The 23,044-nt window shown below is 57.0% G+C and overlaps 1 protein-coding gene across 2 annotated transcripts in view; it reads left to right on the top strand.

Annotated features, from left to right (window-relative positions):
- MAP2K5 (mitogen-activated protein kinase kinase 5) overlaps window positions 1–7,346 on the top strand; it is a 269,836-nt gene extending 262,490 nt beyond the window's left edge. For both annotated transcript variants that reach the window (XM_039220044.1, XM_039220036.1), the window contains one exon: window positions 6,891–7,346. In XM_039220044.1, the coding sequence (XP_039075975.1) occupies window positions 6,891–6,995 (105 nt within the window). In that variant the 3' untranslated portion in view covers window positions 6,996–7,346. The remainder of the gene's footprint in view (window positions 1–6,890) is intronic.
- The last annotated feature ends 15,698 nt before the right edge of the window (window positions 7,347–23,044 follow it).

Here is a 23,044-nt window from a genome sequence, read left to right as displayed (position 1 = left end):
GGGCTCAGTGCACCTGGCTCTGATGTCACGCTCACACAGTTCGATGGGTCATTACAGTGTGAGTGGACATCACAGCCCTGCGTGCACCAGAGCAGCCCCTCCTAGTTGTCACCTCACATATAAGAAGGTCAGAAATATGCACAGATCTGACAGGTAGACTGACTTTACTCCAAGAGCTGCAAAAAATAAGTTAATATCACGGGGCGTGGTAATGGACTGCCAGTATTCAGTGTGACATATTGACTTAAGCATCTGACTGCACATGTTATTTTTAATTAGGTTTTTACAAATACAGTTAAAATGTTTCTTAACAACTTGAATCGAACACATAGAAGCCCCAACACACCTCACATCCTGCGGCTCCCCTGGTCTCTGAGGTCGCGTGTAGTCCTACTGCTCCGCCATTATTGCTGAGAAGGGACTGAAGCCTTAGCCCTGCCGCTAGGGCTGGGACCCTGAAGGCACGTGCAGAGAGCCTCCGGGCGAGGCTTGCAGGCCCGTCCAGGAAAGGCGGAGTGCTGGGCAGTGTATTGACGTGCCCCTGTGCCTCTCAGATCGCCCCTCACAGGCCCCCACCTAATCCCCAGACTGCGCCTGCCAGCTCACCCGGGAGGCCAATTTAGACGTGGCTGGACTGCTTGCTGCAGCAGCCTCCTGGGCCCCTGGCATTCTGTCCCACGCAGCCTCCCTGGTGGGAGAGGAGTGTCTGGTGGCCGCAGGCTCACCCTGTGGGAGGGGAGTCCTGGGGTCCAGAGAGGGCCCTCCCAGAGTCTAGAGCAGCCTCAGCTTGTAGCGCCTTCTGGCTAAGCCTGCCCACCCCACCCCACCCCCACCCCCAGCCTGTGGTGCTTCTCAGCCTGGCATCAGGCTCCTGGGGAGACCCCATAGCTCACCAATCAGTCCAACTCCCTTTCCTTGGCAGCTGCTATGTGAGTCGTGTTGCCTTGCTTTTGAGTGCTCTCCAGTCTAGTGTTAGGATAAAATGGGTTCAAATGATCCAACGCATGGCAGAACAAGTGTATCCTCTAGAGAGGCCAGCAGGAAGGTGTTTGCACAGTTCTGTCTGGGAGGAATGGCAGCTTTTGGGAGGAGACACGAAGAAAGGCCCCGTAGAGTGAGATCTCCGGTTTGGGGTCCCGTCCCCTGTTGGACACCCTGTTCTTGATTGTTCTCTCTGTGCTTACCTGTAGGGTCTAGTCTCTGCAGCCCTGGAAAGTTTCCAGGCACTGGGCCTTAGTTTTCCTGCTTCGCTAGATTCTAGACCCAAGGAGAAAGCCTGGAGAAGCAGGAAAGCTGGGTTATCAGATAGACCGCCCGGGCCGCTCTGAGAGCAGGCTGGCCTGCAGGGTGGATGCCGCCATCCTCCAGCCCTGGCACCGGTGACAAAGGACAGCACGATGGCTGAGGCCGTGGGCTCTGGAGACAGCATTCTAACAAGTCCAGCTGTATGGCCTCGGGCAGGTTCCTCAATCTCTCTGTGCTTTAGTTTCTTCATCTATAAAATGGAGATACTATTAATGCTTAGAACTGCTGATTATTGAGTAAATTATTTGAATAGAAGTGCCTAACACACTGGACTTTGAACAGGAGAGGGACACATATGCCTTTTTAAAGGCACCCTAACTGCAGTTAACAATTAGAAATCACTTGTTGAGGGGCACCTGGGTGTTTCAGTCAGCTGAGTGTCTGATCTCTCTTTTTTTTTTTTAATGTTTATTTTTTAGACACAGACAGAGAGACAGAGAAAGAGGGAGACACAGAATCTGAAGCAGGCTCCAGGCTCTGAGCTGTCAGCACAGAGCCCAGTGCGGGGCTCGAACTCACAAACTGCAAGATCATGACCTGAACTGAAGTCAGATGCTTAACCGACCAAGCCACCCAGGCACCCTGAGTGTCCGTCTCTTGATTTCAGTTCAGGTCATGATCTCAGGGGTGTGGGATCAACCCACGTGGGATCAACGCTGAACGTGGAGCCTGATTAAGATTCTCTCTCTCTCTGCCCCTGTTCCCCTTTCTCTCTAAAATTAAAAAAAAAAAAAAAAAAAAAATCACCTGTTGAGCACCTGTAAAGTACAAGATATTCTTTTTAAAAAGTAGAAATTTGGAACTCACTGTGCCTGACCTCAGGGCACACAGGAGTTGATGTCCTCCATGACAGAAAAGAGTCTTAGATTCAGACCCCAAGTCTGCCACTTTCTTGCTCTATGACCTTGACCCATGTCACATTTCTTGGCACCTCAGTTTCTTTTGTCTGTAAATGGGGGTGTTGGGAGGGTTCAAGGCCATGTGCAGATGTAAGGCAGCCAGAAGGGTGCATAGCAAATGCTTGGCAAGTAGATGCAGACATACAGAATATGCAGTGACTTTGTCATGCCACAGGCCTGCTACTAATTGAGGGCCTGCTATATGCCAACATTGCATATTAATAAAAGATTCAAATGCATGATGCTTTTTAGGAAATTATACAAGAGAAGAAAGCGTGAAAACCTCAAATGGGTAAATTCCCATTTGGGAAAAAGTCAAAACCCAACAAAGGGCAGAGCGCGAGAATCCGGCAGGATTTACCACCACCACAGGCTTGGGGCCTCCATTGCCCACCCACACGGTGGGCACACTAACCCCCTCCCGGGCTCCCTGCCCCCTTGGCAGAGGGCAGAGCGCTGCCCACGTAGGAGGGACTCCGGAGCACCCTGCTGTTGGGATGGTATCTCATCACAGTGAAATCGTGGGAAAAACTCAGGGACATTATTACAGGGACAGAGAGTCACAAATGACAGAACACCGGTCACTCTGCCCAATTGAAGGAGCAGTTCAATTCCTCCTGAGTCCTTAGTTTCCACCCGAGCCCCGCGTTGCACCAGCACGATCCGCTTCTCGGCCCCACACGGCCTCGTCTGCACCAGGTGACACCAGCTGCCTGCTGCTGCCGTTGGCTCGTCCCTCTCGCTCTCCCCCGCATCCCACTTTTGGGGCCTTCCTACACTTGCAGCCCCATCCTTTTCCCTTCCTTATGCCTCCGTCTTCTGTGGCGAAGTTTGTGGGCCATAATACTTCAACCCTCGCCGCTGTCGTTGTTGCAGTCGGCCCTGAGGGAATCCAGGAAATGAGAGTGGCTGCCACCGCCCGGTGACGAGGCCAGCGAGACCAGCAGCAGGCCCAGTCTGGCACACGCCCCGCTAGGCTCTGCAGAGTGGCCGCTAACACACTTGCTGGCTGCAGGACAGAGGCCCGGGTGCCTGGGGCAGCCACCTTGGGGGGACGGGGCAGGAGCTGCATGTGGTGTCCCGGCTCTGTCACCAGGCGGGCCACACCACACTCCCTCCGTTCCTTGTAGCACAATGTGGCTGCGAGAGCGTGTCCACACCTGGATCCTGCCTGGGGAGGGATGGGTGTGGCAGGAGGCTCAAGCCCTCCGGGGCCTCACGGAGACCCCAGCAGAGGCCCGAGAGGTCAGCTCTCCGGTTGCAGGTGCAGCCACTCGCTTCACTGACCTTGGACAGGCCTCTGAGTGTCTGTTTCCTCATCTGGAAGGTGGGCGCACAGAGCTGGGTGCACCTCCGGAGCGAGCGCGGGGATTCCATGGGAAAATCAGGACAAAGCCCTTGGCGAGTGCCTGGCACAGAGCACGTATCCGTGGTGCTGGACCTGGTCTTATTTAGGGTGCAGCGTCCGTCCATCTCCAGCATCTGGCCTTGCCAGGACTCCTAGAGCATCTGGCTGTGCCGGTGTCTGCCCAGCTCTGTCCGGAGCCACCTGGGAACCCAGGCGCCTCTGAGTGGCTGAGTGATTGTCATACTTTTCTCAGAACCATCCATTGGATTTTGTTTGCTCATTAAACTCATGAGGAGTTCCTGCCTCGTGCATGTCACAGGGCTGGAGGAGGGCCGCTGTATTGTAAAGAGGAAATGCCTGGGTCACAGGGGACACAGTCCAGCCCTGAGAAGCACCAGCACAGAAGCCAGAAGACTGGAGTTCAGCCCCAGCACTTAACCAACCACATCTCTCCCTGGGCCTCAGTTTCCTCTTCTGTAAAATGGGATGATGGTATACGTTTCCTGCTCCCCCACACAGGCTGATGGGGATGAGGAGATCGAGTGAGAGTGACCTGCCACCATGACAGAGTGAGCATTCTCCCAGTGTGTCCCAGGGACAGCACTGACAGAGGTCAGGACCTGGGGCAGTTCAGGCTCGGGCCCACCTCTGTCCAGGAGGGGCTGAATCATGTGGCAGAAATCAGGTGATGGGGATCACGATCTGGGTGTTGATTTCCCCACTTCTGGACACCCCCGGTCAGCTTAGGAGAGCCCCAGCTGGGTTACAGAGATTTGTGGCCCAGCCCCAGCTCTGGGAGCCCAGGCAGGTGGGCCGGGAGCCAGCGGCCTGTTTCCTCATCTGTACAGTGGCGAGTATAGTGCCCACCTGTGACTTAGTGCCTCTCCACGGGCTGCGAGGGGCTCATGGGCTCTGTTGGCAGAGCTGCCGCCAGGCCAGGATCGCGGCCCCAGTGTCCACTGCTGCTCTCTGCGCTCTCCTGTCCCGCCCACCGGCTTTCTTGGTACGTGCAGTCCCACAGTGGGCCACCGCCAGCAGCTCCCAAGTTCACACATCACAGGCCCGGATGCCTAGACAGGCTGGGGTCTCCCTCTCCATGTCCATCAGTCCGTCTGTCCTCTCTGCCTCCCTCTGTGATTTCTCCACTCATCTCCCCCAAGCCAGCCAGCAGTAGCTGGGGACGAGGCCACTTGTCCGGGTCACTCCCTTCAGGCGGGCGTAAAGCATCAGAGATACGCAGGACGGAAGAGTCACCTCCCAGCCAAGAAGGGCGGGAAAGGGGCAGAGCCTCCCCGGCGCAGCGGATGCCACCGGCTCCCTGCGCCTCCCAGGGCACCTGGGCAAACGCTTCCCGCTTCCCGCGGCGCAGCCGTCAGCCTGCCCGTAACGGAAGGAGCGCTCCTCACTCCCCTCCTGCAGTTCCGCTCTGCTTGTTCCCCGAACAGATGATAACAGAGATGGAGCATATGGGCCCCAAAGTCACCGGGCATTCTGGGAAAGTGACACTGTGCTACCCCGGGCTTGGGGGGAGGGGGCCCGTCGGCTCCTGAGCACAGCTTCTCCTTTGTTCTTCGCAAGGGCACAAGGTCATCCCTCCCGAGCCTCCTGGAAAGGAAGTGTGGACACTCGGAGTTCAGGAAGAACTCCCTTTATTTAGGCAGCGACTTAGGAAGGCCGGTGTGAGCTACGGCGGGAGAACTCCGAATGGGGCTCAAGATAGAGGCCCCCAAGCCAGGTCTGCACTGCCTGTGGGACACCCCCCCCCCAGCTGGCCTCACACTCCCCTTACCCAGCGGCAGCCCGCAAGGGGCACCTGCTCCCTCAGCAGCCCCGCAGCTGTGTTGGGAGCCCCACGCAATGTCTCGAGCAGATCACAGGAGGCACCTGACTGGGCCCCACGCCTTGCCCCATGATGGCCTGGGTGAGTCCCTGCCCTGGGCTGGAGGCCCTTGGCACCCTCTAAGTTCAATGCCTTCCCTCCCTGCACCCCTGCCGGTGTTCTGTGTGTCTCTGAGCCAGACCATGCAGGACGCTCCTGGGAATGGCTTTCCTTGCCCGAACTGGGGGAGCCAGTGACTGATGCGGCATCAGTCCAGGGTACAGAAGCCTGGATGCTCTTCCTTCCTGTGCCCAGAGACATCTCAGCCCTGACCAGGCAGCCCCACTCCTTCCCCTGGCCTGGTCTTGGGTGACTCCTGCAGACGCTGGGGTCTGGACACCCAGGGTGTTGCACCCTGGGCCTGCATCCCTCCTGGCCACGCAGCTTCAGGCATGTGGCTAGTGGCTGGCCACCCCCAGGGCTGCAGGTCAGGCTGGGGGCATACTGGGAAAGCAGTGCCAGGAGCCCAGCTCATACCCGTGGGGAGGCAGGAGGGGGCCCAAGAAGGACTCAGAAAGCCGGAGGGTGCAGGGGAGGGAGAGGAGGAGGCGGGGAGAAGGGAAGGAAGCAGAGAGCCTCCCCCAACCTGTGCTCACCCACTGTGGCTCCCTGAGTCTCAGGCTACGCTTTTGGTTGAGGAGGAAGCTGCCAGGTGTGTGTTCCTTAGCAGAGAAGCCGCTTGGTGAAGAGGAGGAAGGGGCATGCTTCTCAGTTTTCCTTTCTCCTTTGACCTGTGGTCAGGGTGACTCTGAGTGCCCCTGCTTTTTTCTGACCTTCCCTGGGAACTTCCAGGAGGCCCTAAGATTGTGAGTGTGAATCCTGATTCCTCAGGACAGCATGGGAAGGGACCGGCTAAATATAACCTGGCCTGCCTCTGGGCTAAGTAGGTTAGAGCCTGAGCCAGGCCACATAGAGATGGTACCGGCCCCTCTGAAGTCCAGCCCCCAACTCGTCCCCAGGAAGCAGATCTGCACCCACCACCATATTGCTCCTTGCCCTGGCACATTGGCCTTCCCCCAGCCCGTGCACTGGGACTTGTCCAGAGAACCGTAGACAAAGAACACTAGAAGGGATTGGCGTAGCTTCAGACAAGATGATTCTCTGATCTCTGGGCAGCAACTGGACTGGGACTCTGGGCAGCAGCTGTTGGGAGTGGTGGCGGGTGATGTGGGGCCAGGCCGTGTGGAGATGGGACAGGCCCTCACCCGAGGACAGCTTTCAGGAGAAGGTAGCCAAGCACCAGGCAGAATCTGAGCCGTGCAGCAAGTGAGTGCCATGGACAGATACGTCACCTCCACCCCACCGGCCTCAGTCAGTGAGCTGAGAAATGGGTTCATAGCTGTCCTTATCTCACAGGGCTGGTGGGGGGAAGGAATCCGGGCCAAGAACAAGCCTCACTGAGTGTAACGAAGTGCAGAGTCTGGGGAATGTGTGTCACAGCCTCTCCTCCCCTCCACAGGGCCACCCGTTCATCATGCAGTTCAATGACGGAAACACCACCGTCGTGTCCATGTGGGTGTGCAGGGCGCTGGAAGAGAGGCGGAATCAGCAGGGGCCCCCGTGACGCCACAGAGGGGCGCTGAAAGCCCAGGACTGGTCACCAAGGGGACAGCCCACCTGTCGCGCCCCCTTTCTGTTTGCTGTCTGCACCAGAAGAGTTTTGCCGGGCCGGGCTTCGCAGCTCTCACCTTGGGCTCTGCCCGCAGATGGCCTAGCACAGGGAGCCCTCAAGAGTGGCCAGCCCTTGCCTCCTCTGGTCTGGAGGCTCTGACTGGGGGTGGGCAGAGGGCTGGGGGCGTTGAGAATGGAGGCTCCTAGGCCCCCGCCCCTCTTTTTCCTATCATTTTTCTTTGTAAAGGGTCAGACCCTGTCAGCATCACTGATGGGAATAAAGGTATTACTGCTTTGTGATGGCCTCCCCGCATGAGGGTGGTACTTGGGGCGGGGGAGGGGGGTGTGTGGCTCCACTCAGCTGCCCTTCCCCAGGCACCTGCAGGTACCCCAAGTGCTTCCGACCACAGCCCAGCCCATCTGACAGACAACAGACTGAGGCATGGAGGTCCCCAGACCAAGTCCTTGGCAAGGAGCGGCCGAGCCATTGATACATCCATGCCCCCAAGACCCACGTCGTGTGCTCCTTGCTCGACTGGCTTTTGTCCTACGCTCTGTTGACACTGTGATCTGTCCTGGGGCAGTGGGTGAGGAGGAAGCAGGAGACCAAGAGGCGGGCAAAGGCCCCGAGTGCTTCTGAGAGGCCCTTCTTCCGTCTCCCACTCCCACACGCCCCTCCGGCTCTGCCAGCAAGCTGCCCATCACCGCCTCTGACCCCGCGCCCTGCGAACCTCAGTCATCTCAGCCCGTTCACAGCCATCCACTCGGGGAGTCCTCCTGCCCAGGTAAGTGTGGTTACCCCCATTCTACAGGCGAGGAACTGAGGCTGAGAGGCTCGGGTTTCCACTTGCAGGTCTAAGTGGCGTCTCCACACACGCAGAAGCACATTCCTGATGCCACACGCACATTGAGAACCACCTCCACCGCTTTCCTGTCCCAGTACATGGCTTCTCCATCCCCCCAGCGCCCAAGCCGACGTGCTGGCCCTCGGCCTTGGCTCCTTTTTCTCCTTCACACCCGACATCTAGCCCACTTGGAAGACTGCTGTCTTTACCTTCAAAATGTATCAACCCCACCTCTCCTGTCCTTACCCCAGGCCCCACACCTGGACCACCTCAACGGCCTCCCACCAGGCTCCCCACTCCCACCTGCCCTTTGCAGTCTGTTCCCCACACAGCCGCTAGAGGGAGCCAGTGAAAACAAGGTGGATGGTGGCCCTCTCCCGGAGCTCGGCTTGCCTGCACAACAAGCCAGAGACCCAGCAATGGCCCGTATGACCCTATAGTCAGCCCTCGTTATTTCTGACCTCAACTGCCGTCACCCAGTGCACTCCACCCACCTGGCGTCCTCACTGACCCTTGAACATGCAGGCACACTCCACACTCAGGGCCACCGAAGAGACATCTCACAGACCCCGGGAGGTCCACCCTCCCTCCACAGGGAGGGGCTGTTGCTCGGAAGGCCCTGCCCAGTCCAGAAGGACATCACCCAGTCCCCGTTGCATTGAAGGGGCTCCATGACCAGCGCTTGTCAATGGAATGAAAGAACAGACTATATGTTGCTTCGGGGCCAAGAAGCTTAAGGTGCCAAGGTGCCTTGTCCACTACCCTTTCTCTCTCCTGCTCAGTGGGAAATGGCTCTGCTGGGAGAGGCTGAGCCACACGTGGAAGGAGCCGGAATCCCTGTAGCACCACATGGAGCAGCGCAGCTCATGCTGCACTGAGCCAGAAGGCACTTATTCTGTTGATAAATTACTGGCAGCTGCTATGCCAACCAACACAGGCCTTTGTACTTGGCGTAAGAGCACGCTCACCACATACCCACGTGGCCCACGTCTACACCCATCCGTGTTCAGAGGGCATCTCAGTGAGTTCAGACCTGACCCCTCTACTGAAAACTGCTGCCCTCAAGGGTGCCTGGGAGGCTCAGTTGGTTAAACATCCAAACTCTTGGTTTTGGCTCAGGTCATCATACGGTTCATAAGATTGAGCCCCACGTCAGGCTTCATGCTGACAGTGCGGAGCCTGCTTGGGATTCTCTCTGTCTCTTTCTCTCTCTGTCTCTCTCTCTGTCTCTCTCTCTCTCTGTCTCTCTCTCTCTCTCCCTCCCCCACTGTGCTCTCTCAAAATAAATAAATAAACTTAGAAAAGAGGACTATAAAACCTCAGCCCTCCACACCTCTTTGGGACTCCTGTTCCCTCTCCCTACACACCTTCCTCCACTGCATTTGTGACTGTGACAAACCGCTGCGTTTACAGTTTGTCTGCTACCTCCTCACTTCCTGCCCCCGACGTACACTCCTCAAGGGCCGAGATTCCGGTCTGTTTCCTTCACACGGTATCCCCAGTGCCAAGAACAGAGCCTCGCCCGACAGGTGCCCCGCGAATGCTTGTCGACTGAGTGGCTGACGCGGCAGGGCTGTGACCAGCCCGTGCTCACTCAGGCTGTCACCCATGAAGGAGTCACCCTACGTGAGGCATCATTTTGTTTCTCTCCGCGCCCCCCGCCCCCCGGCAGGATCCGTTACTCTTAGTCGCTTTTCAAGGTGGTAACGGCCTCCAGCTGCCCCTTGGCCTCGGGCTGAGTGCTCATCTTCCCGAGCACCTGCTGTTGCCTGGGGCTGGGAAGGTCACAGAATTGGATGAGGCCCAAGCCATCAAGGCCACTGCTCCCTGAATCAGTGCTTAGGGCAGGGAGGGCTGCATGGAATGGAAGGAGGGGGCAGTCGGGCCCCAGGTCCTTTCCAAGGAAGTCAGGCGCTCAGGGAGCGGGGAAAGCTGGGGGCTTCCCAGAGGGGTCTGACCACCCCAGAATGTGAACCAGCCACCACCCAGGCTCAGCGTTCATCCTTGCTTTGAGAAGATGCACCGAGCAAGCCTGCCGTGCCTAAATCCGGAGCCAGGGGAGGTGGAGAAAAGGAGCAGGTGTTCTATGCCAGCCCCGGGCCGAGGGCTTATATCGGCAACAGTCATCTTCACGATAATCCCGTGAGGTAGGTGGTAGCATTAATCTGCCCATTTTACAGATGGAGAAACTGAAGCACAGAAGGGCCAAGAGACGTGGCCTGAGGTCTCCTGTCAAGTAAGTAGCAAACTACCGTTTGGAACTCAGAACCCCACCTTAGCCACAGCTCCACACACCTACGCACACAGGTGCCCCATCCTCCATCTAAGCATAGAGACGGCGCGCACGCATGCGCTGGTGCTCCAAGTACCTGGGGGAAGGGGCCCAGGGCTCTGCTCTGTGGCCAGCCCCCAGCTCTCACAGGCAGAGCACTACCACCACCCCCCAGTGCCGCTGGGACATACTGCTCAGGAGGGCAGACAGAGGCTCCAGACTGGCTTCCAGATCGGCCTCGAACAGAGTATGTCTCCATCTGAGCATCCATTTGCACCACAGTAGATGCAGGTATTGATTTCACTGCATCCCGGAGCTTCTCCCAGCCCTGGTGTTCTGGAGCCCGGGGCTCCCCCATGAGCATCCCACGAAAGTGACAAACTCTATCCCAGAATTACGTGCACGCACATGCACACACATGGGGCTTTGTTCACAACTGGGGTTTGGAACCCCAGGAACCTTCTCACTCTGGGACCCCATGTTGAAAGCCTCCTGCTTTGGGGCAGCCCCCAAGGTCTCAGTTTCCTTGTGTTCAAAGCCCTGGGAAGATGGGGAACTGGGTAGTTACTGGGGGATGCCTGGTTAGGCTCAGTCACCCCTCCCTTTGAGGCCAAGCTGCCTTTGCCCTTGGCTTCCCTCCACCCAGAATGCCACCCCAGCCATCTCCCCCCCTCCACGAGGCCAGCTCCCACGCCTCCCAGCAGGCCTCCCAAATGGCACCTCTTCTTGGAAGTTTCTTTATTGCCTTCTCTGGGTACAAACTGTGAGCCCCTCCAGGGCAGGGATAAGTCTGGCTCCTCTCTCCCCGAGGCCTGGGCAGGGCTGGCAGGCGGGAAGCCTGGGAGAAAGGAAGGAGGGGGTGTTCAGGTCCCAGACCCCTGGGGCAGCCCCCTCTCCCCAGAACTTGTCACTGTCGTCCTGTTCTGGACTCTGGCTCCAACCCTCTGCCTTCTAACCAGAGCCTCCTGGAGACCAGAAGCCCATGAGATGCAGCCTCGGTCCCCTGGGAGCCTGCAGGGGAGTGTTTCTAGGACGCATGCATCTTTGCAGGGTCCCCAGGCCACACTGGGAAGCAGGTGCTGCCCGCCCTGGCGTGGAGGCAAGAAGGCCCTTTGGCACTCAGCGCACTGTCCCTTCCTGGTTCTGTCTTTCATTTTTCGCAGGCACGAAATAAAGGCTACAGGATCCCAGAGCTTTGGAGATCCTCCAAAAAAGAATGGGGACAGAGGGAGGGAAGTGGGACCCTTGTTTCCCAGATGCGCTTAGACAGCCCTTGTGGCCCAGAGCAGTGTGACCCAGAGCCTCAGGCCGGGAGCCCCGCTCCGTGGGAGATGGTCAGGCAAGTGCAAGGCGGGCTGAACACTCAAAGCCGGTAGGGAAGGCTGCAGGGGCCCTGCCTGGAGGCCGAGGACCTAGGGCCTTGTGTTCCAGCTGGACAAGCCCACACCTTCTCAGGAACGCATATGCTCCCCGTGCTGGGGAGGCAGGCTGGCAGCTCTCCCGGGCCCTGTCCATCACACAAGTTGGTCAGAACAGGATGTACAGGGGCGTCTGGGTGGTGGCTCGGCGGTTAAGCATTCAACTCTTGATCTCGGCTCAGGTCATGATCTCATGGCCGAGCCCCACATCCCGTCTATGCCGATTGCACAGATCCTGCTTGGGATTGTCTCCCTCCCCCCCCCCCCCCCCCGCTCATTCTCTCTTTCTCCTTGTCTTTCTCTCAAAATAAACATGAAATGGGGCGCCTGGGTGGCTCAGTCGGTTAAGCGACCGACTTCGACTCAGATCATGATCTCACGGTTTGTGGTTTCGAGCCCCGCACCGGGCTCTTTGCTGACAGCCAGCTCAGAGCCTGGAGACTGGAGATACAGATTCTGTATCTCCCTCTCTCTGACCCTCCCCTATTCATGCTGTCTCTCTCTCTCTCTCTCTCTCTCTCTCTCTCTCTCTCTCTTTCTCTCTCTTAGAAATAAATAAGACATAAAATTTGTTTAAAAACATGAAAAAATTAATAAAGAAAAGAAGGGGATGGACAGCCGCCTCCACATTGGCTGGGGGAGCCCAGAGAGGGCCGTGATGCTGCCTCAAAGAGGTCTGTCCCCCTGGCTCCTTCCCAGATTCCCTATTAGAGCCTCATCCTTTAGCTAAGTCTGGGCCCTATCAAGATGGGCGCCTCTGTTCTCAGTGCAGAGGGAGGGTGAGAGGGAGAACAGGGGCTGGGAGTCCTGGGAGGAGGCTGTGCGGCAGTGAGGGCGGGAAGGCAAGGAGGGAGGCAGCCAGCGGTTCCTGACCCCGCACTGGGGCAGGTGGACTCCTAGGACTGGACCTGGACCAGGTCCTAACTTCTATACTGAGGGCCGGGGTGTCTTCACTACAAGCAGGTGGCAAGCGGCCGGCCTCGGCTCTGAGGCGTGTATGGCGAAGGCCAGCAGGTGTGGAGATGGGGGGGAGGGGCTGGTGGGGGAGCCCAGGTGGGCAGAAGCAGCAAATGGTTCTCAGTAGTTCCCAGCAGGTCCTCCGTGGGCCCGAGCTGCTAGCATGGGGGGGGGGGGGGGGGGGGGGGGGGGGGGGGGGGGGGGGGGAGCAGACGGGAAGCGGGAAGAAGTCAGTAGACATAGTGTCCCTGACTGACCAGGGGTGCACATAAACTGGGGAGCAGGCAGGTGTTGTGGGGCAGGGCTGGCTGGGCGGGGCCCCTTCGGGGGGAGGCCAAGTGGAGTCCTGGGCTCATGTGGGCCACTGAGATGCCTTTATGTGGGATGGGGGGGGGAGAGCCCAGGCCCGTAATGACAGATTTTCTGCTGAACAACTACAAATATTTGCTGTGACTTTGGACAGAGTCTGGAAAAGACTTTGTTTCCTCCCTTGGCGGTATCATTTGTCTTGTTTTGAAGCCAGAGATTGCAGGCACGAACTTATAGACTAAAGTTTGTCTTAATTGCTGTGGTGTCACCACCTCTCTGGCAGATAACAGCACAATGAACGAGTCGATGGGGCTGAGCCCTCCAGGTCCTTCTTCTAAAGTGAGACAAATTCCCCTCCTTTGAGCCCAACAGTCCATCGGCAGCCCTGTCATTTATTTATCTCCCTAACAGTTTGCATTAACTTGCAAGGGATAAAAAGTCTCTCCTGCCCACAGACTTAGTTAAAGGCATCCAGTCGGGCTGTGCTGAAGGCTCTTCCCAAGGATGTGCTCTTAATCCTTCTCCCAACTTTTGCAGGGGTGGGGTAGGAGGGCATAGTAGGGAAAGCAGTGGGGATGGCAGGATGGAAAAAGAGGGTACGGGGGTACCCAGAGTTCCCTGGTCCAGACCACCTTAGTTCTGAGAAAGAAAAGAAATAATACTTCATTGCAGCATCAGCCGAGCGGGGCACGCTGCCTTCAGCCTTGCCTCGCCTCATCCCATTCTACCAGCACCCCTGCAAGGGCAGAGCGTGATCACCCCCCCCCCCATCTCCCGATCCATGTTTCCATCACAGGAGGTGATGCTCTGCTCCCTGAATGAGCCAAGTCTTCTCTGCCTCCCAGCCATTGTACAGGCTGTTCCCTCAACCCTGACACCTTTCCCATTCACCCCTTTGTCTCCGAACTAACTCCTACTCGTCCTCCAGGGCTGGACTGAAGTGCAGTTCCAAGGAGGGAAGAGAACGGGGGGTGGACAGACTTGTCCACCTGTGGCCCCAGAGCCCCCATCACTGCCTGGCCTCGCTGTGCTGTGCTTTGTTTTCTTACCCCACCGGTCAGCCTCATTCGGGTGAGAGCCCAGGAAGGCAGGAGCCGGGGCAGCACCCGGCCTTCAGGGGACTCAGGGGAAATCACGGTTAAAGAAACGAAGGGGGAAGAGCGGGGTTACAGCCAACTTAGTGACAGGGCCTCGCCCTCCTGCCTTCTGGGAACAGGGTCCCAAGAGATGTGCAGAGCAACGGGACGTAGGTGCTCTTATTTTTGTAACAATAATGTGTTTTAAAATATTTTTTAATATTTATTTTGACAGAGAGTGGGGGAGGAGCAGAGAGAGAGGGTGACACAGAATCTGAAGCAGGATCCAGGCTCTGAGCTGTCAGCACAGAGCCCGACACGGGCTTGAACTCGAATTCACGAACCTGTAAGATCATGACCTGAGACAAAGTCAGACGCTTAACCGACTGAGCCGCCCAGGAGCCCCTAAAAATATTTTGAATCCCTTGGTCAGCAAGGCAGTGAAAGAGGCAGCCTTTAGCGTGAGGTCTTCTGACATGCAAATGGCTCCCTTCTCCTCTACCCCATGGCAGTCCTAGGGGGGAGATGGTGGAATGTGGCAATGAAAGGCATGGGCTAGGAGTCACACAGACCTGGGCCCAAGTCCTCACTCTCCCACTGACTGACTGTGTGACCCTGTGCTGGATACCTAACCTCTCTGAGCCTCAGTTCCCTCATTGGTCAAATGGGGTAACGACAGTATCCACTTCATGGGTTGCCGGTGTCATTATTAAGTCATTCTTGATGCCGACCAGGACATGCACAAAAGGGCTGGCTTCCTCCCGCCAGGCACCCCTGCCCCACTCACACACACACCCCTGTGGGTGTGCCACTCCCAGTCTCTGGGGCTCCCCACTTTTTTGCCTACCTCCCTCCATCTATAGTAGGCAAAATATGACAGTCCCCCCACCAAAGAAATTCACTTCCTAATACCCAGAAACTATGAATAGACTGTTACATGGCTTAGAGGAATTAAGGTTGCCAATCAACTGACCTTTAAATAATCTTAAAATAAGATTATCTTTGATTTTTTTAAGTTTATTCATTTATTATTTTGAGAGAGAGAGAACAAGTGGGCGAGGAGCAGAGACAGAGAGAGTCCCAAGCAGGCTCCACACGGGTCTCCAGGAGGAACTAAGTCCTGCTAATGCTTTTAGCCCAGTGAAACCCACTTCCAACTGCTGCCCTCCAGAATCGTAAAATAATAAATCTGTGCTGTTTGAAAACGCTCTGGTCATTTGTTAGAGCAGCAACAGGAAACTGAAACAATGTCTCCTCCTCACCTTCCAGCCCAGGCCTTGCAAATGCCTTGGGAAGGAACCCTCCCGTGGGTACATCCCTTTACAGATTCCAAAGCGCATGCTCTAGGCTGCCATCCTTAGGAGCCCTCCCCACTGACCAGCCTGAACCTCCCCCACTCTCTCCCAGCCCCCATGCATCCAGCACCACCATGTCTCATTCTTCAAGAGGCAGGCTCCCTCAGACCTCTAGCTCCACTCCCCTCCTTGAGCCCTGAAGGCGGGACCCTTCCAGGGCCTCACCCACCCTGAGCCCCCCCCCCCCCCCCGGCAGTACCCACGGCAGGCACTGGAGACGCTGTTTATTCATCAGACACTTCCTCAGCACCTCCTGTGTGCCTCGGGCTGGGGACACGGCTGGGATCACTCGGGCTGGGGACACGGCTGGGATCAAGGAGCTCACGTTCCAACAGGGGAGACAGACCAAAAAGAAAACCATAACTTCCAGCGAGGACAGCTACTGTGAAAAAATACAGTGGGGTAAAGGGACAGAGATGATGGGGGGGGTGGCGGCAGTGGTGTTGGGAGCAAGATCCCCTTCCTGTTTCCAGGGATACCAGCTAAGGACACGAGCCCCCACTGTGTGCCCGGCACTGTGCTGGGCCCGTGGCATATCTCTGTTAGTTCTCTGAACACTCCTATGATGCCAGCATGCCATTTCACAGTGGAGAAAGCGGAGGTACAGAGAGGGGAAGTGATTTGCCCAAGGCCACCCAACCAGGAAGGAGTAACCCTAAGATTTAAATCCATACCTGCCTGAAGTGAAGGCTGCTTCCTCAGCAACAGCTGCCCGTTCCTCCCTCCCCCCCCCCCCGCCCCCGTCAGATGCTGGCTATATTCCCTAAGGACTCCTCTGGGTAAGAGAGACAGAACACACCACAGTCACTCCAGCCCAGGCCGGTGTAGCCAAAGAGGCGCTTGCCACACATATCAGAAGGCAGATGGAAGAAGTGAATCATCAATAGGGAAAGGGGAAAGCCTCAACACCATTAGTTGGAAAACAATTCGTTCCTGATTCCTGTGAGGTTATGGGGAACTTCTATTTACAGCTGCAGAAGGAGGAGGCGGGGGGGGGGGGGGGGGGCGCAGCCCTTCTCTGGGGAGACCCCATCTCCCCTGGGGAAAGAAGGATAACCATTTCTCCAGACCAGAAAAGCCAGTAGGGTGCTGAGACAATTTAATGGGGAGAGGCCCATCTTTTCAACAAATGGTGCTGGGGCACATGCAAAGGAATGAATTTAGATCCCTACCTCACATCGTGTACAAAAATTACCTCTAAATCAATCATAGCCCTCAATATAAGAGCTAAACCTATGAAGCTTAGAAGAAAATGTAGAGGTAACTCCTATGACTTTGGGTTTGGCAGAGTTCTTAGATATGATATCAAAAGCCCAAAACAGCAAAAAATAAAATCAATAAATCAGGTGTCATCAAAAGTAAAAATGTTTCTGCTTTTCAAGGACACGGTTAAAAGACCAATTAGAGAACAGAAGGTATTCGCCAAACTTGTACCTGACAAGAGCCTTGTATCTAGAATATAAAAAAGAACTCTTGCAATTCAATAATGAAACTAGAAATAATCCAATTGAAAAAAAGTGGGGAAAGGATCTGAACAAACATTTCTCGAAAAAGATGTGCAAATGTCTAATAAGCACGTGAAAAGATGCTCAACATCCTTGGTCACGAAAGAAATACAAGTCAAAATCACAATGAGATACTATGTCACACCCACAAAGATAGCTATAATAAAAAAAAAAGATGATAATAAGTGTTGTCAAGGATGTGGAGAAAGCAGAAAATTCCTATACTGCAGGTAGGAATGTAAAACGGTGTGGTATATTGGAAAAAGTCTGATGGTTCCTTAAACAGTTAAACATAGAGTTAAGGTGGGGTATGGGAATTATACCTCAATAAAGCTTGACCTGTCCCAGGAAGCCGACTGGACTCTACCAATATTCAGGCAGCCTTCTGGAAGTGATTGGAGGCTGTCTAGGAGGGGAAAACTCATGTGTGCCGGGCCCCCTCTCTGTGCGTTGTGCAAGGCTGGGACTCGGGAAAGGATTTTCAGGACCCAGAAAGAGAAGGTCTTCTTGAATCTTGCACCCTAGGCACTTCACTCTAGTCCCAGACGTGGCTTTGTGGCACACAGCCGGCCACCTGTTTAATCATTATGACATTCCTGTAACACCCGTATGACTACTCTACAGATGCAAGTTGAAAGACTGAGAGCAGAACTGGGATTTGAACCCGGGCCTCGCTGGCTCCAGAGTCTGTCCTCTTTCCAGCCCTCCCATACCATGCTGAGTGGAAGAGGCCCTGGGAAGGAAGCCCGTTACAACCAGGGAGTGTTCAGCCAGCTGCTCCCCCACCTGCCTGCGAGGGCCTATCCCCACCTTCTAAGAGAACAAGCCTTGGGGGACTCTACCTGAGTAGCTTTGCCTGAACCTGTGAGGATGGTGGGAATCCCAGGACCTCCTAGATATCACCAGGGAGCACAGAAACTTTTACTCTTGAAGAACCATTTGGCCACCAGACCCCAAGGATACCATTCAATCACTATGGCCAGCAAGTCACCTGGGCCTGGGCTGGGGCTCTCAGCCTTTACACTCAAATGCTGTTCATTCGTTCAACAAACATGTTGAGCACCTACTGTGTGCTGGATCCCATTTCAGGCCCTGGGAATACAACAGCAAACAAAACATTTCCGTACGAGATTCGGAAAACACAACTAATCAGGAACTATTAACCAGTGAGCAATCTAAGGATGAAAATTAAAAAGTACGAGACAGAGGGATGAGGGCGGAGGCAAGCACGCAGACTTAGAGGAAGCCCTTTGTAATTCAGGAGAGCGCTCGGAGGCTTCTGAGGGGCAAGACAAGTGAAAGCATGCTGCTCTGTGGGCTGGAAGTCTCTAGGTGCCGTTGAACTTTCTTGGTGTGTTTCTTTGGGTTGGTGGGAAATGTCTACATGCCCACAGAGCCTCCCCTGTGTGAAGGACCTTGGAAGGAGACTTGTGGCTAAGTCAGGGCTGATCGGAGGGAAGCCCTTGCAGGGGAGGACGTCTGGGATATGAGCAGGGACCCAAACTAGAGATCTTGGGGGAGAGGGAGTCCCAGGGTCAGCTGAGCTACTCACCCACCCTCTTTCCATATACCTCTGCTGAAGCCTTGGGGGTTTCTATGTCTGGTCGGGCCAGAGAAATCTGGTCCTGGGCTCCCCACTTGGGCCCTCCCAGCTCAACTTGCTTCCCCAAGTGCAAAGCAACCCCCAGGGTGAGCAGAACCAGGCCCCATGACCTTTAATCCTTTCCGGAGGTCACCTGGCTCGGGGATACTACATTCAAGCAGTGCCCCTCAGCCCCCCACTGCCCATCCCCTAGGGCTCCAAGAAGAAAGACAGTCGGACTCTTGAGGCTCCTGAATCTGCCCAATTCTTCACTCTCGAAAGAGATGCTGGTCAGTGTGCCCATCCTATAGGTGTAGACAGATAGTGAGGCCAAGTCAAGGCCCACCCCACTCAAGCCGTGAGTAGAACTAGACCTGGGGGTCAACTTCCCTTGCTCTTTCTGAAGATCGGGGAGCTGGGAGTCTTCCGCGGAGGGAAGCGCTGGTCAGGCCTCTGTCTGGGCTACAGGGACCCTGAGTGTGCAGCCTCGGGGCAAGTCCCGGCGCAGTCGCAGTCGGAGCCTGGGGCATCCTGGCTGCACCCAGAGCGAGGTGGACCGGGAGCTCCGAGCACCTTCGCGCGGGTTCGGTAGCCCCTGCCGCCCTCTCCACCACGCCTCTGCTCTCCGGCTGCGGCCCAGCAGGCCCCGCCCAGCCACCTCCGCTCGCTCGGGCCGAGGCCGCGGCGCGGGCATCGGCTTTATCTGGCCGTCGGATTAATATCCAGATATTAAGTAAACAATAAATTAGCAAAACTACAAGAAAATTTTACAGCCCTTTGCATTTGGCAATCATTGAGTGTTAATTAGAAATTCATTACAATTAAAACCCTGCCTAAACAGGGCCTGCGCGCCTTAATTACATCTGATTTTTAATTCAGAATACGTGTTTACACAGTAAGCGCTACGTACCCCATGATTATCCCCAATCCTCTTTATACTGTACTAATTATGTAAATTAAACCTAATTAACTGACGAAAACTGCCGTTAATTCAACTGGTAAAAGATATGTGCTTGCTGAGGAGGCGCGGCCGCCCAGCCCCAGCCCACCCCGGAGCCGGAGCCGAAATGGGCGCTGGGCGCCCGGCCGCGTGGTCGTGACGCCTGGGACGCGGAGGCAGCGCCGACCCGGCAGGGGGGGATCCTGAGTCCCGCTCACGGACCTGCGTGCCACCCTGCAGTGGATAGAAGAGAGAATCCGCGCTAATGGGGGTCAGAAAGACCAAGGGCACTGAGTGCCGCGGGCTCCCCAGGCTCTGCACTGGGTCGCGGGATCCAGAGCCACTCTGAGGAAGATAGGTCCCTTGCTCTCGCGTCTGAGCCTGAGTTCAAGTCCCAGCGCTGCTCTGCACAGGCTGCCTGACCCTGAGCCGGTGGCCTGGAATTGCTAGGCCTGCTTCCTCCGCACGGTGTGGTGTGTGATAATAGTAAAAGCTCCTTGTGAGCTGCGCGGCCCTGCGCTTATTATTTTCTCTTCATTAAGCGAGGTTCTCCCAGCAGTGTGCAAGGCACCTTTGGCGTCTGGCAGATCGGCCTGCGTCCCTAGGAACCTGGGTGGGTTGTTTTTCACTGCCCGACCCTCCCTTTCTGCCTGTAAAATGGGGCTAAAGAATCCCTACCGACTCCCACGGCCAGTGTGAGAACGGGCTCTGCAAACTAAAGTGTGGCTCGCGGGGAATCCTAAGCAACTAGACGCTGGTCCTTAGCAGAGACAGGCCCGATCCCCGAGGGCCGCTCCGCGGAGACCACTGCGCTCACGCGAGCGGGGTGGCCTCCCCAGCCTCTCTCCGCGCGCCTTCGGGCTCCGTCCCGCTCAGGCCCGGGATGGAGCGCTGCGTGCGTCCGCGAAGCTGGTCTGGAGCGCAGGGAGCTGTCCTCAGCTTGGTGCTGAACGGAGATGCAGGGGCGACCCTGCACGCCCTTCGTGCCGCAGCCTGCGGAGGGGACTTTCGTCTGAGAAGTCCCAGGGGGGCCCTGGCCAGGCTGCCGGAAACGCCCTTGAGACCAGCCCCAGAGGCCTCGTCCGCCCTCACAGTACAATAGAGGCAAGACGGGACGGCCTTGCCCCTCCTCTTTCCACTTCCATCCCCAGCACCACCACCCCGGGGCGTCCTGGTTCTGCGATCTTTGTCACTACCACACCGAATTCTACGATGCCTTTTAAAAAATCATTAGGAGCCTAAGAATAATTACCGAACGGGATTGTAATTATGGGGTGGGGGAGGCCGGGCGGAGGGAGGGGGGATGAGCAGGTGGAGGCTGGGGGTGGCTCTCAGACTGGGATGGAAACTAGGTTCCTGTTTTCCTTGGAGGGGAGTGTCATGGGGGGCAGGGTGGGGGAAGGAGGGATAGAGCGGGACAGAGGCAAAGCCTGGGAAAGACGCACTAACAGACGGGTCCGGAGGCAGAGAAAAGGGCTGAGCCGGCTCTGAGAGAAAAGAGAGAAAGGCAGGGAGATCCAAGAGAAAGACGGCAACTGAGGGACGTGAAAGAGCAAGGGACCCCGCAGAGGAGACAGAACCCTCAAACTTAGTGGCAGTTTTTGAGGCTTCAGAGAACATGTTAGCCAAGTGGAGGAGGTGACGAATCAGGCCGAGCCTAGCCCTCCCCTCTCTCCAAGGGGCAATCCACTCGCACCCCCAGAGGACTCTCCCGGGGTCCCTGCGAGACAGGGGAGAAGAAAACGTCTAGAGGAGAGAAGTGGAGAAGGAGTAACGAACCCCAGAGGAGACGGACTGCAGGAGGGGAGAGGGCCTGTACCCAGAGCGAAAAGGAAAACGAGGGGGTGGGGGAGAGGGCGACCCCGCGCCGCTGGCCGCGGAAGATTTATGGCGCCGTTTGGGTTCCAAGGACGGGCTGCGTTAGCCGCTGTGCTGCCAACGTCGGTAGCCGCAGTGACCGCTGCGCCCCCTGCCCGGGCGGCCCGCCGCGCCCCGGGCCATCCCTGCCATTATTAACTTCTGTTTGATTAGGGTAATTGTTCAAACTTAGGCTGGACAGTATGATTAATTACAGTTTAATTAACGTGTCCATTAAGGACAGTTAATGCCATGGGGGGGGGGGAGGTGCGAGGGGGCGCCCGGGTATGAACAAATAGGGATAGAGTGAGACTGGTAATTCAAATGAAGTATAGACAGAGATTGAAAGGGAGAATACTGCGACCCAAAGAGGTAGTGGGAGGAAAGAATAGTGAAGACAGAAACCGACAGGCAGAGGGAGAGAGGGGTGGAGAGAACGGAGCTTTGGAAAGAGAGATGTCAAGGGGCATCTGTAGCGTCAGGAAGCTAAACCCCTACCACCGGGAAACTGAGTTAGTAGCAGTCTAGAGAGTATTCTAGCAGCCACCTAGAAAATAGTTGACCCCCAGGTAACTCCCAGCGATGACTTAGTTCCTGCCCTGGGCAGGTTGGTTTTGGTGCAGGTAGTCAAGGCGGGGGCGTGGGGGAGGGGCAGGCAAATCCAATTCCCTAGTCCACTGCTCAGTGAAGAAGTCATCCCTCCCCAGGCTGGAGCTGTCCTGACGCCTTCTAACCAAGTCAGAAGCGGTGGGGAGGCCTCCCATCCCCCCCTCCAGCCTACACCCATATATCTCTTCCCCAGCTGGCCGCTGGTTATCCAACTGGCTTCCCCAGGGCCACTCTCGGGCTCCGCTCCTTTGACCCAAAAGTGACGCCCTTCCCCGTGCCCCTTCTTTCAGAGCCTTTCTTAGATCCATCATCTGGCCTTGGCCCAGAGAGCTCCTGGTCTCTAGGCGAGGAGTGCTGGGCCCTTCCCACTTCGTCCTTGGAGGCAAACTTTGCGGCCCCGGGCCCTTCCTCCCTCCGGTCCCCTTTGGCGAGAGTGGGCCGCAGGTGCCGGGCGCAGGGCGCAGGTGTGCGGCCGCTTACCTGGGGCGCGCAGGCCCGGGAGCTGCAGGAGGCGGCGGGCGCGGCGCGTGGCCCGCGGGCTAGAGGACCCCGGGAGGGCGCGAGAGACTGAGCGGGCGGTGGGTGTGGCGCCCCGGCTCGCAGCTGTCAGGCGCGCCCGCCCCGCGCCGGCCTCGCTCCCCAGGCTGTGACCGCGCCGTGCCCGTCGCCGCGCCATGCGCTCCAGGCTTCGGCCTCCGCTCCGGGCCCGTCCGGGGCCTCGGGGGCAGCGGCGCAGGGCACACGTCTTCGCGCCCGGGGCCCTGGCGTCCCGCGCCTGCTGAGAGCGGGCGCCGCGCGGGAGGGGCCAGCGGGGCCGCGGGTGTGAGCGCGAGGAGCCCGGGAGCGCGGCTGTGCGCGCGCGCGGGGAGGGGCCGCGCCGTCACCCGGAGAGCCCGGCGGATCCCGGACTCCCGCCCGCCGCTCCGCCCGCCACGCACCTCCTCTCACCGCTTGCCCGGCTCCAGCCGCCGCCGCACGGTGAGTACCCGCGTCCGGTCGCCCGCCACACGCGCGCTTTGCCCCTGCAGCTTTTTTCGTTTAGTTCGGATTTGGGTTCTTGTGGATGTTGTTTTTATTATTTTTACCTAAAGACTCCATGCCTCATTCGCACTGCTGTCCGCCTCCCGCCTCGTCGCCCTCTCCAAGCTCACCCCCTCAAGCCCCAGGAGCCGGAGAGGGCTCCGCAAGCAGCCCTGGCGGCTGCTCCTGGTCGCTGCGTACAGCTCATTGCCGGGGCTTTCCGCTCTGGCCCTCGAAATTCGGTTCTCTTCCTAAGA

This window comes from Hyaena hyaena, unplaced genomic scaffold (genome assembly GCF_003009895.1).
Source record: "Hyaena hyaena isolate Hyena2069 unplaced genomic scaffold, ASM300989v1 scaffold_15, whole genome shotgun sequence".
Classification (NCBI taxonomy): domain Eukaryota; kingdom Metazoa; phylum Chordata; class Mammalia; order Carnivora; family Hyaenidae; genus Hyaena; species Hyaena hyaena.
Note: the sequence above shows the minus strand (reverse complement) of the source record. Positions and strands in the feature narration are given on the sequence as shown.